The sequence below is a fragment of the Hippocampus zosterae genome, chromosome 1 (genome assembly GCF_025434085.1).
Source record: "Hippocampus zosterae strain Florida chromosome 1, ASM2543408v3, whole genome shotgun sequence".
NCBI lineage: Eukaryota > Metazoa > Chordata > Actinopteri > Syngnathiformes > Syngnathidae > Hippocampus > Hippocampus zosterae.
The window spans coordinates 25,807,700-25,821,532 of NC_067451.1; the positions used below are offsets into that span (position 1 = coordinate 25,807,700).

The 13,833-nt window shown below is 40.3% G+C and overlaps 1 protein-coding gene across 1 annotated transcript; it reads right to left on the minus strand.

Moving 5' to 3' along the window:
• Positions 1–999: 999 nt before the first annotated feature.
• sfxn5b (sideroflexin 5b) lies at positions 1,000–12,184 on the minus strand. The gene is made up of 14 exons (XM_052075849.1): positions 12,020–12,184; positions 9,662–9,730; positions 7,319–7,396; positions 7,174–7,200; positions 7,035–7,089; positions 6,907–6,932; positions 6,709–6,762; positions 6,423–6,479; positions 6,256–6,321; positions 5,237–5,327; positions 5,006–5,121; positions 4,776–4,861; positions 2,405–2,522; positions 1,000–2,238 (listed from the first exon to the last, which is right to left on the minus strand). The coding sequence occupies exons 1-14, from the start codon at positions 12,074–12,076 to the stop codon at positions 2,161–2,163; spliced, it is 978 nt and encodes a 325-aa protein (XP_051931809.1). The 5' UTR covers positions 12,077–12,184; the 3' UTR covers positions 1,000–2,160.
• Positions 12,185–13,833: the final 1,649 nt, after the last annotated feature.

Sequence of the window (13,833 nt, forward strand, 5' to 3'; positions counted from 1 at the left end):
AGGATAAGCGGTGCAGAAGATGACAGAATGAATGAATGACCTCACAGTGCAGAGGTCGTGGGTTTGATCCCGACTCCGGCCTTCCTCTGTGGAGTTTGCATGTTCTCCCCGGGCCTGCGTGGCTTTTCTCTGGATACAGTACTCCGGTTTCCTCCCACATTCTAAAAACATGTATGGTCGGCCGATTGAACACTCTCAATTGTCCCTCGGTGTGAATGTGAGTGCGGATGGTTGTTCATTTCTTGTCTGCCCTGTGATTGGCACCCAGTTCAGGGTGTTCCCCGACTACTGCCCGAAGACGGCTGGGATAGGCTCCAATACCCCCCCCCCCCCCCCATCCCCGCCCCTTATGAGGATAAGCGGATTGGAAGATGGATGGATGGATAGCAAAACATATTAGCAAAACATTTTAGAATATCAATATGGCAATACATAACAGAAAACAATTCATGTTACAAATACTGCTATGATACCACTGCAGCCAGGGCTACTACTACTTTGAATAATAATAAAATAATAACCTACAAAATCCACAACCGCATGTAAATTAACTTAAAGGTCAGGCTAGCTGATAGCTGGCTGGTCAGAACTAAATGACAAAATGAACTAAATGTCATTTCGGTCATACATTTAATTGAGAAGACAAGAAAACAATAATGGATGGATGGATAAAGTTCTAGACCAGTGGTTCTGAAACATTTTGCACAAAGTACCACCTCAAAATAAATAAATAAGCATGGCATGCATCAAATACAAAACACATTTCATTCCTAACAAGTAGTGGTAATATTATTGTAAGCTACTGTAACAAAATCTACAGTTGAACATCAACACTGTGTTTAAATATATGAAAATAAAAACTCGTAATTAATGAATGATCGAATGAAAATGTTGTAGTACTTGTACACAGTTTCAGAACCACCATTATAGACAGTACAAAGACTAGTTTGGGTTTGGTCAATAATGAAAATAATAAAACAATGACATTATTGAACAAAATATATTAAGTAAATTTATTTAGTGTTTTAAATCATGCACTTTGCACCCAATAAGCTTTTGGTGTAAATTAAACAAATATTCAAAAACAACACTTTCATTTTATTCAGAGTGTTATAAAATTGGTCTAAAAACTGTGCAAAATAAGTTGTTAGGAATGCATACTGTACAATACAAAGAATGACAGAGTTTGTTTCATTATTGGTACTTGTGTGCATGTGTCAATAGACACTTTGAAATCATGTACACCTTTTTCCATCCACATATTGGAACAACAGTCAAGTTGACTGTCATTGGACTATTATTGTTTATTGCAGTGCTTCTCACAGTTAAGAGAGGAGAATTAACCCTGCAATATCTCAAAATAGAGTAAAACTAAAAACATCACTTCATATTGTAAAGGTGATAACATACTGTACATCCAGTGACAGACAACCTTGCTAATCATTTAAACAAATTAACAAGAAGTTGAGGAATGCAGGTTATTGGACACATTTGTGGTCATGTATGGGTACAATTAAATAAAATGTAAAACTCCATGCGCCATGTTGTATGCCAGCTGATAGAACACATTGATAGGAATATGATTCATCGTACACGTGCTGTTCACTAAAACATTTACATTCAGTGTATTAATGATGAAAGTATTACTTGGAGGAACATTATCAGTCAACTCAAAGAGTAAAAGCTCTGTCGTTGTTTTTGAGCCGATTCATAAAACAATGACAACCTGGTTCATGTATTATGTAGAAATTCCAAAAAATGAAATTAACATCTACAGAATTGCATAAATAATTTACAATTATTTCACATATTCTTTTGATAGTAAAACATTTTAAAATACGAGTGTTACATATAAAATATTTATACAAATCCATTATTATTATTGTTTATATTGTTGTTATGAAAAACATAATTGAAAATATTTCAAGCAATGCAAGTTTTTGATGCTCACTTGTGGCAAATACCCTTATTGCATGTTTAAACTATTAATGTGCCTTCCAGACAGTTTCTTTTTACGTGGCCTATTTACAACGCAACATATGATTTGAATAAAACTCACTTCATATGATCATATTTCTATACATACAAAGCGGCGATAAGATTCCATGTTAACATTCTTTTCATCTCATCTTGTTTCCTCTCAGACAGTCAGGTCAGCCATTATAAACCTTTGTTGTAGGTCACAATCTTGCAATCTGTTGCCATGGCGATCTCGGGCTCCAGGCGAGACACCTCAATCTGTGAGGAGGTTGAAAAAAAAACATCTGAGAGACGCCTGAAGGTGAGATTCTAATTGGAAAAGAAGAGAGCCATCCGGGCTGCGAGGGCGCTTGAGAGGCGTGCTAGGTTTGAATTGGAAGTTGAAGCCCAGCGACCTTGAATCATTAATGTGCTCATAATGTACCTGTGACATCTGTGGGAAGAGGCTGATGGCCACGGGCAGAGACAGCCCGAACGTAAGCAGACACACAATGCTGTGGATGGGCAGCATCAGTCTGCGGTTTTTCTGCAGGAAGGGCAGCCTGCAATGTACAAGCAAGATATTTATTTAAAAAAAAAAAAAAAAAAAGAGAAGACGACACATGAGTGAGGCTCCACGTGCACATCGATCTCTCAGAAGCTTGCAGTTATTTTGGGAACTGCGAGGGAGATGGGGTGGGGGATGGGGGGACATGCAGAATTGGGATCTTGTACAAAAATCACCTCAAGGTGCAATCACTCAACCTGGCCTATTATTCATTAACAAAGCTCATTGCAGAGCTTCATGAAAAAACATAAATAGATTCAATTCAAGTGAGCGTGATATTGTAATCTCTCACATTGTGTATGATGCCGTATTTCTTCAGAAAGGAGTTTGCATGCGGCTTGGATCCTAAATGTATGGCCATAGCCATTGCTGAAATCTGCTGCTAATCAAAACAACAGCGCCTGCTGAGCTCTTTCAAATCAATTTGTGTGGCGTCATACTGCGTGTCAAAAACAAGTACCTCACACAGGACAACAGATTATATTACGAGACAGCGTCTTTAGAGACGATTAGAGTTCCAGTAGATGTGTTAATATTCCGGGAGATTTATTACTTCGACACATTCAGCCTCATTCCTCACATCTGCAAACATGTGGTATGTAAAATGTATGGATTAAAGTGACACCGTGAAAATGTATAGGGGAACCATTTTAAGTAGGGGTGTTATGTCGTATCGGTACGTACGTATACGGCCAAATGATTCGACACAACGTGATCTAGCGCTGTAATTTCAATTAGATACTTTGACACGGTAAAAATGGCTTTTCTGCAAATAAACCTATCTTGACATCACTGAGGATGCAATGTGATGCAATTTTTTTTTTGGGGTGGGAAAGTCACTTTCATCCTTGAGTGGCTACAAGTTTTGTTATTTTTTGCCCCTTGTTAATTATGAGACTCAAGTCAGACTATTTTACTCGTTAATGGAGGTCTCTTTTATCAAGTTAGCTCTACAAAAAGAAACTGAGTATATTTGTTTTCAATTTTTACACAAACGGGATGTCTGAAACCAATATGAACAAACCTAGTTTTCAAAGGACAGAGACGATATATTTGACTGGGGTAATTTGCTCTCGTGTATTTTAAAACGAGAATTACCAACGTTTGCAAGTTGTGTGCACAGCTGTCATGCATGGACGTTGCTCTTCCAGATTTTCAGGTTTGAACATTTCTTAGTTGGCCGCAGGCTGCTTCTCCGACTGATCATGATGTTCAAACATGCCTGGTTAGATTCTGGCATGTTGAGATGGACAGTTTGTGATGTTCGGGGCCATATGCTTGTCTTGGTTGCGGGATTGCACAAAATGATAAAAAGTGGAAATGTATTTGTAGTTTTACTACCAGTGCAACGCAATATCATTTTCGCTTACCTTTTCTAAAATAAAAAATGAATACATTTTCAATTTCGTGCATAAAAATATTTTCTTGATTATACTGGCTTTGTCTTTACTGTAATGACTGGAATAATAATAATAATAATTGTTGTATTATTATCTACATATACCAGTAGTTTTAAATGTAATTTTACTAGATTGTTATAGTTTTATATCTAAAATGTCTGTATAATTTTACCATAATTTTATTTCAATATTCATTTCAAAATGTCATGTTGACATTTATTTATTCAATCATCATTTTGTATTCAAATATTTTGAAATTTGAATATTTTATTTATGATTAAATCTTCCAAAATAATGACTTTTACAATTTCATATTATTATTATTATTATTATGATTATAATTCTAATCATGTTGAGTTATGACTATTTACAAAATGTTGTATCGTTATGTTTATTCATATACACGTTTGCAAAATTGTATACTGATATTTTATTTAGTTATTTATATAGAATTTGCTGACTAATTATCTATAATGCTCTTTTCCAAAAATATATTATAATTTAATTTTATCATATAACTAAATGTTATGACGTATTTTTCAATATATATTTCCAACATATTATCAACATTTAATTATAACACTTTATTCCCTGAACTGTGACCAGCATTTTATTAACTGCAAGGACGTTTTATAATAAGCATTTTGCCCTGATAATTGTATATACCGGTACTTTTTTGTTACATGATATATTCTGATTTCCTTCTCGACTGATTGGCTGGACAAATGATGCTGTTTTTTGGGGGGGTTTTTTTTGCTTCACTGATAAACTAAGATAACCCATTTTCGGTTCCACGGCCAGCCGGGGTCTCAATGGAGGTTGTGCTCTATGTACATATGTGTGCCAACCTCTCGAGGTAGGACATGATGATGGGGGGCAGCACAAAGATGGGCATGGGGAGGACCACACGTGTGAACGCCGTCTCTGCGATGGCCTGCGGGACGACAGCATTGTGCACACGCTTCACTTCCAAACGCACAATTACAGTAATTCCCTCCGTCGGGAGAACAGATGTCTGCCGCGTGACATGAGCGGCAAATCATTCCTTTTATCGGCCACCTTCGAAAGTGGCACTCACATGTGTGGCTGCGATTTTGGAGGAGCCCACCACCTTCCCGTTGGCGTCGAGCACGTCGATGCCTTCTGACAGCTCGTTGTGTCTCATTAGGGCCACGTTGCATATGTTTGCACTTGCTGAGTATCAAGATTGAAAAATACAATACAATGCGAGATTACATTAAGGTGTTCAGTTTTGGGCTGGGCAACAAAGACTTTGATTGAATACAATTGTGGCCTTTGAAGAACATACCAACTGCTGGAAATGGGACAAATCTCTGTATTATCATTCTGGTGGCAGGACTCAGTTTGTTGGCCTTCTGAATAAGCACATTCAATCCCACCTACAACACATTCAAATCATTTTTAAACACATGACACTTGTACATACTGTACATCTAACGTGAATTAAATTACAGTGAACCTTCGCATATGCACGGTTCGAGATTTACTGCTGATTTTCCGGAAAGTATCCTTGTTTAGTCATTGGAAAACCTGCTTCTTTGCTCTTTTTGTGCTCAGGCCAAAGTTGTGTCTCACATTAAAAAACAAAACAAAAAAAAACAAAACAACCCCCCCTCCCCGAAAGTAACTGCCACTCGGCAAAAATGTGTATGACTGCTTATGTTAATAGTTTACGTCATGTAAAATAAATTATGATCCCAAAACTGTTTGTCATTTAAAACTCATCTTACAACATTACTCTTAAAAATTAAACGCTTCCAGATAATTTGATCCGCTTATCCTCGTGAGGGTCGTGGGAGCCAATCCCGGCTGTCTTCGGGCAGTAGGCGGGTGTACACCCTGAACTGGTCACCAGCCAAACACAGGGATACACATAGACAAACAACAATTCACAATCTCAATCACACCGAGGGACAATTTGGAATGTGGGAGGAAATTGGGAGTACTCGGCGAAAAGCCATGCAGGAACAAGAAGATAAATGAAATTGAAAAACACACACACACACACACACGACCAATACTCTCTGTAACTTCCACTAACAACCCAGGTTAATCCTGACATGCTAAGCCTGTCTTTGAATTGAGATATATCACTCAACATAGTTCCTTGACACTAATTTCTATTTAGCCAGGTCTTTGGCAGAATCACTGGCCATTGTAAACCACAAAAGAGAACAAAAGTGCAAATAGATGAGTTGTTCCGTGAAAAGCTGGCAATGGTTACATGGGAAAAACAATAACTGAATTTGTGAAAATCAAATTAAATTCGGTGTATTCTTGTTTTTGTGCTATTATTAAGAGACTCACTGCGATAGACACAGCACTGGTCACAGCTCCAAAATAACCTTGCAGGAATCTGGACGTTGGCGTTGGCTGCAAAGGATTACACCCCAAAAAAAAAAAAAACGCAAAGATTTTTTCAAATTTACTTTACAAGGATATCGTGAGTACAAATCTAAAGTGGTCCCATTTACCTTTGTGGCATTGCGGTTGGCGTAGTTGACACAAGCATTGTGACTCTGATTCAGCCACTGGAGGAAAGGAGTACATTATTAGTTTGTAGATGGGGAAATTAATGGATAGATTGATAGAGAGAGAGAGAGAGAGAGAGAGAGAGAGAGACAGATAGATAGATAGACAATAGTCAAATTGGAAAAAATATGATAACTGTAAAAGTATAACGGTAAGTAACGGTATAAGTATACACACATACACACACACACACACACTAACATACACTTTGTTTATATACACTTTTACCTGCCATATTATGGTGGACACCACTGTCTGATTGGGCAAAAGAAGACCAATGACCTACAGTAGATGAAAGTCAAGGAAGATCTTATTTTGGAGCAAAATCCAAAATTAATCTTCCTCAATCCCACCAAAATGAGCATGATAATGACATCAGTGTTTGGCCGAAGCACATGATTAAAAAAATAACAACACGGGACTTACAATGGGTGTCCCGAATGGTACGTAACCTGTGTGGGCCGAAAAAAAAAAAACAACAACAACAACAACACTGAGTAAACAGAATGAGAACAACATGGACGGCTTCCGGAAAGATCTTCATCTTCTCGTACCTGACATTCGGAACGGCATGAAGATCTTGTCGCCTGTATCAGGATGAATGATGGCCTGAGATGACATCATGACAGTATGACATCATCATCATGTGATCGGCTCAATGAGGTTTGAGAGACTTTAGCACTCACCACTCACCTGTTTGACCTTTTGGGCTTCCCACAACTTCACAAGGCGGGTGAAAAAACGCATAGGGGCATATGAAATGAACCAGCAATAATTTGTCCTCACTTCTCTGAAATTAAAATATCATCTTCTGTCAATTTCACATGAATGATGTCACCTGAAGATTAGAGATCCCCGGTGGAAGTGTTCCATGCTTGAAGTCATCCAGGAGTTGGATGCTCTCATTGAGTTGTTTCTGAAAGGAAATAGCAGAAACATATTTATTTTGGAGCACCACCAATGAATTATTGAGGTGGTTTTAGTCTCACCGTGTCTAATATAAAACAAAGTGGACGTTCTATATTCAGTGTGACAAAAGTCTTGAATGGTAAGGACAGTCTTTACAATAACGTGGCCGCTCCCTTCCATCTTTGGTGGAACTCAACAGTTCTCTCACAGTTGCATGAGGCAGATGATACTGCCTGGAGGATGAGTGTATACACATCCAAGATGACCTCGTCAAAGGCAAAATAGTTACAGACTTCAAGAATAGTTCAATGTAGCCATTTTGGTTGCAGTCCAACTGTCTCCTTACATGCAATTTTTAATGAAATTCTATCTTTCATTGTTCTCAAAGTGGGGCGGCATAGTGGTCGACTGATTAGCAAGTCTCCCTCACAGTGCAGAGTTACAGGGTTCGATTCCGGCTCCGGGATTCCTGTGTGGAGTTTGCATGTTCTCCCCAAGACTGCATGGGTTTTCTCCAGGTACTGTGTTTCCCCTCACATTCCAAAAACATGCATGGCAGGTTAATGGAACACTCTAAATCAGGGGTGTCCACATTTTCCTCGTGCTCTGGTGCTTCTTTAGACCAAAACAAAGGAAAGACATATTGTTTTGGTTATTTATAGCAGAGTATGGAATAATTTTAATAGTCCGGCCCACTTGACATCTACCGAGGCCGTATGTGGCCTTTTATTTGACACCCCTGCTCTAAAATGTCCCCAGGTGTGAATGTGAGAGCGGATGGTTGTTCATCGATGTGTGCCCGGGTGTGCTGGAGCCTATCCCAGCTGTCTTTGGGCAGTAGGCGGGGTACACCCTGAACTAGTTGCCAGCTAATCGCTGCGGTATGGTCAATTCCGAACAAATTTCTTGAAACAAATTGGGTTAAAAAAGATGATCATCTGCAAACCATTTCCGTATTTTTCGGACTATAAGTCACAGTTTTTTCATAGTTTGGCCGGGGGTGCGACTTATATTCTGGAGCGATTTATGTGTGAAATTATTAACAAATGATTATGTAATTCACATGTTATTTTCCCATTAAACCACAAGAGGGCGCTCTCTGCCGGTGTTGATAAATCGACAATCTACAATCTACCTCCCGAGTTGAGGGAGTTGTTTAAAAGTGACACAGAGGATGAAGATTTCATTGGATTTAGTGATTTGGAGTGAAACTGATTGGTTTGGTAAACTTGTTAGCATATTCTTTATCCTAGAGTTATCGGAATAACTCTTAATATGTTACGTCGTTACTGACATTACCAGGTATGTCAGTCATGTAATGTATACCGTACACTTCTTCAGCCTGTTGTTCTCTATTTTATGTTTATTTAAAACTGCCTTTCAAGATGACATGTATGTTTTTGGTGTTGGACTTTATCAAATAGATTTCCCCCCAAAATGCGACTCATACTCCAGTACGACTTATATGTTTTTTCCTTCTTAATTATGCATTTTTTGGCTGGTGCGATTTATAATCAGGAGCGACGTATAATCCGAAAAATACGGTAAATGACAACGTTCAGAAGGAAAATTCCTAGACAACTCTACGGGAACTTCAGTTTAAAATGGGAATACAGTATGTTTTATTTTATTTTATAAGGCAAAGAATGAAGATGTAGTTTTCATTATAAATGTGTTACTCATTTGAGCTCAATTCAATCTTGACAAATGATAATATTTTAAACACTTGTGTAAGTGTGTAAGTATGTACATAAAATTGATCAGGAGCTCACTGAACAAAAAGTAAAAAAAAAATGTTTTTTTAATTATGATTGTTTTGGTATTCTTGCACCTCTCAATACTAATAATAATAATCATCATCATCTTAATTTACCAAGATGGAAAGAGCATGAGAGAGAGATTGAGATTGAGCATGAGAGAGAGAGAGAGAGAGAGCATGGGAAAGAGATTGCAGCAGAAGAATGTCTTCCTTGTCAAGATCAATGGAGCTTGATCGCGGATGTATCTGTGTGAATAATTTTGACCGACATCCCTCCCCACACTGGTTCTGTGTGTGTATATGCTCCTTGCGACTGGCCTCTCAAAGCCAGCTGTGGTAGGCTCCGAATAAGCACCAGCAATATGGATGCAATATTTTCTTTTCTTTCATTGCATGATATTTTCAAAAGGCAAATACAAGCACACTGTTGCTTTCATGAGTTCAAGACAAAACAAATAGGTGTGGGCATTTGTAGTGACAGTTTATGGTTTATATATACAAAAGTAGCTTTACCTCTGACACAAAGAGTGTGCTTGGGTCAATGATGTCCACAAAATGTCTCAGGCGGCCAAGAAAGGAACCCTGGATCAGAGACACATTGCAAACTCACCCAAAAGCGACACTTGAGAACAAACTTCATCGAGAGCCCCGAAAGTCAAACAATTCGGAATTCAACCCAAACATTTATGTAAAAATATGCTTCACTTCAGAGTTTGCATGCAGAGGGGACCCTCTTCTAGAGACCTGCGGGTCAAGCTTCCTTTTGTGTGCTGTCTTTTTTGTGTCCTGCCTTCACTGTCCCCTGTCAGCTCTTGCCAAGTGCAAAGCGGGAGTGCAAGCAGTCTGAACAGACAATAATAATGCCAAGAGCCCGGTTGGAGCACCAGACGGACAAAAACGAGGCAGCTTCAATCAAACGCCATGGAAGATGTCCATCGCTGCAAATAGGATGCCACAAACCCTATTTTACACTATTTTCATGATTATTCCTGCAAATTACTGGCAACGATCTTCATGGCTGCTCCTCAAGTGGAAAAAACAAAACAAAAACACTCTTCTGATGCCTTCACTGTCTCAGCCTTCCGTGTTGCTGCTGGAGGAGACGAGCTCCATGCAAGGAGCCAGCTTTAATTATGCATGAGTTCTCGCTCTCTTGGGGCAACATAACAAGGCCTGCACAGACGCAGCGCAACACACTGAGCACACAAAGCGCCGGGATTTAGCGCTGATTCTAGGACTGGCCTCCTTTTTAGCAGCGACGTTTGAGAAAGTAATAAACCTGCCCGATACATTAGAAAATGTTCTCTTCTAGCAGTGATTAGCTAGTTTGCCTCACGGTGGATATATCCAGGTTCAAAGCTCAGCTCTGACTCTCCATTAGACCCTAGAACAAATTTTACTGATGTATTTATTTTGTTAATTTTCGCAAACCATAATGACCTTGGTTGGGAGTGCCTCTGTTGGTTACCAGTCAAGTGGTGCACTCCAATTTTCCCCACTAACTTCAAGACATTAATGAATTCAATGCATCTGGAAGCATCCTTAACAATCGGTTATTGACCGATTCTTTCGTATCCCAATGCATGTTCTGCACACAACGGATATGGAATCAATTTGAACTGTGCTGTGGCGATTCAGTAAGACCAGAAAAGAGAAGTGTCTTCTCTGGACTTTGCTCAGTGCGGCAGGAGGTAAATAATTCCCACAGGCCACTGCTGAATCAGCGAAAAAGCGAGCGTGAAGGTCACTTTCATAAGGCTGACCAATGTAAATGTTTAATCACTCATTTGCAGGAATGGAAAATAGGTTTCATTCGATGGAGGGAAGCAGCTCATCAATCTCGGTTGTGGGATGGGGGTGGAAAGTCGGGCACCTTTTTTCAGTCATGGGACTGTTAGGATTTTACACCTAGGGCCAAAATTCATGACCAAATAGTCCATCCATTGTCTGAACCGCTTTATCGTCACGAGGGTCACGGACTGCAGTCTATCCCAGCTGTCTTCGGGCAGTAGGCGGGGTACAAGTCAAGTCAACAGTATTTATAGAGCACTTTCAAACAGCCATCGCTGCATACAAAGTGCTGTACATGGAGCGATTTAACATACACACTAAACAGTAAGACGAAATGGTAATAAAGGCGGTAGAAAGCACCAAGCAGTAAAATCATGCTGAGTCGAACGCCAACCTGAACCGCTTGCCAGCCAATCACAGGGCACACAGAGACAAACAACCATCCATGCTCACACTCACACCTAGGGACAATCTAGACTAGTGTGCAATAAACCTGCAACCAAATAGTCACCTATCCATTTTCTATATTGCTTAAATTGGTGCATGTGAGCTGGACTGGGGATGATTCCGGTGTGTTTAGGGTGGCACTGATTTTTAAGAAATTAAATTTCTAAATCCAATTCACCACTGTACATTCTTGACACCAATTACTACTTTCCTAAAATAACTTTGGTGGTGTCTTGTGACAGTTTTGGCGTTGCATATGGAGACGGAGCACAAGATTTGTAAATAAGGGAGTTTGGCAGTGAAAAGCCGAGCATAACGTGAACATGATACATCAAATAGCTCAATGTGCACATGCAAGGGGTGGGGAAAAAAATCTGACACTTCCGTCATAATTAACTGTTCGTACAAAGTAAACTCGTTCAACTGCGTGTTTCAGCTGAAAAGAAAGTTTGAAAAGGAGCGCCCAAAAGTGCATGCAGGAAAAAGTGGGAAGAAGTGGAAAGCATCCCGAGAGAAGGCGAGGAAGAGGAGGATGAAGCTGCCTGTTTCCCCACCCGAGGACCCCTTCTGGTCGTCTTCCCTCACTCTCAAACCAAATGGCACACCGAGATAAGAGAGATCAAGACGGCTTACCTGGTCGTATCGCGACCCGCCGAGCCGGAACGCAGGACAAGCCGTTGCCTGCGCCATGACAGCTCGCTGTTCTTTTTTATTAATGAACCTCAAGTACAGGCAACTCCTCGCTGTTCAAAGTAGTGGTGGGGAAAAAGGAGGCTTGCTGCCAGAGGCAAAGCCTGCTGGGAAATGTAGTCTTTTCCCGCCCGCTGTCGCTATGTTAACAACGGAGCGTGACTACGTCTCTTAACGGATCGATGACAGGCAGCAGGCTGTTGCATAACTGGAGCGATCGATCGTGCTGCTCTGTTAACATTTGACGAAGATCCGGGAGACATATAATCATATCACCAAACAATGTGGCTCATAATAAAGGGAAAAAAGGGAAAGGGAGGTCAATATGAATTCTTAATATCAAGTATATATAACAATATAATGTAGAAGTAATAACGACTGTTTATCGTAAATGATCCTATAATGAAATGCATTAAAATTAAAGCAAAATTAAGACATTAAAACACATCAAATTATAATAACTAAACATCAAACCCAAAAAATTGAAAATAAATAAAATGTGTGGCATCCTTCATGTCATCTTACAATACGCACAGCATGAAAACCTACAATTATACATCCAATTGTTTTCTGCCAAATTCAAGAATTGGCATTGGCCCTAAAATATCTATTTCACTCGGGATCTAACATACAGCTCAGAGATATATCCAGCCATCCATTTTCTAATGCTCTAATCCAAACAAGCATCGTGGGTGTGCCGGAGCCTATCCCAACTGTCTTTGGGCAGTACGTGGGGTACACCCTGAATTGTTTGCGAGCCAATCGCAGAGCACATAGACAAACAAACATTCGTACTCGCAATAACGCCTAGGGACAATTTAGAGTGGTCCATTAACCTGCCATACATGTTTTTGGATTGTGGGAGGAAACAGGAGAAAGCCCACGCAGGCACAGGAAGAACATGCAAACTCCACAAAGGAAGGCCGGAATAGAACCCTGCACCTCACGCTCTGAGGTGGACATGCTAACCAGAAAATTATACAGAATGCCTAAAAATAAAAGTCTTCATTTGCTGTTGTGATGATCTTTTGCTTGTCCCATCTGGAATCATGACAGTGAATCACGAATGATTAGTTTGGCAGTCTTTAGGCCGAATGCCCTTGCTGACATAACACAACCATACTTTACTCAGGTTTGGGACTGGCAGGCAGGCATGGCTTCAGGATCTTTTCTTTCTTGAGGTGAAAGGGGGCTTGACTGATTCATGGAGGTGTGGGGTGGAGCCTATCCAAGCTGTATTTGGGCAGTCGGCAGGGTGAGAAAATATTCATTCATTCATTTTCCTAACCGCTTGATCCTCACTAGGGTGCTGGAGCCTATCCCAGCTGTCTTCGGGCAGTAGGCGGGGGACACCCTGAACTGGTTGCCAGCCAATCGCAGGGCACACAGAGACGAACAACCATTCACGCTCACACTCACACCAAGGGAAAATTTTGAGTGTTCAAACAGCCTGCCATGTCTTTGGAATGTGGGAGGAAACCGGAGTGCCCGGAGAAAACCCACGCAGGCCGGGGGAGAACATGCAAACTCCACACAGGGAGGCTGGAGCCGGAATCAAACCCAAGACCTCTGCACTGTGAGGTCAACGCGCTAACCACTAGACCACCGGGGCGCCCGGTGAGAAAATAATCGATCAATATATTTTAGAAAATCAGAAAAAATGTTGGAGTGCTTAAGAGAATGTATGGAGATTTCTGACGGGGCAATGGGGCCCCATTAGCCTTAGTGTAGTCTCATTCCTGTGGCTGTGGCTGAAT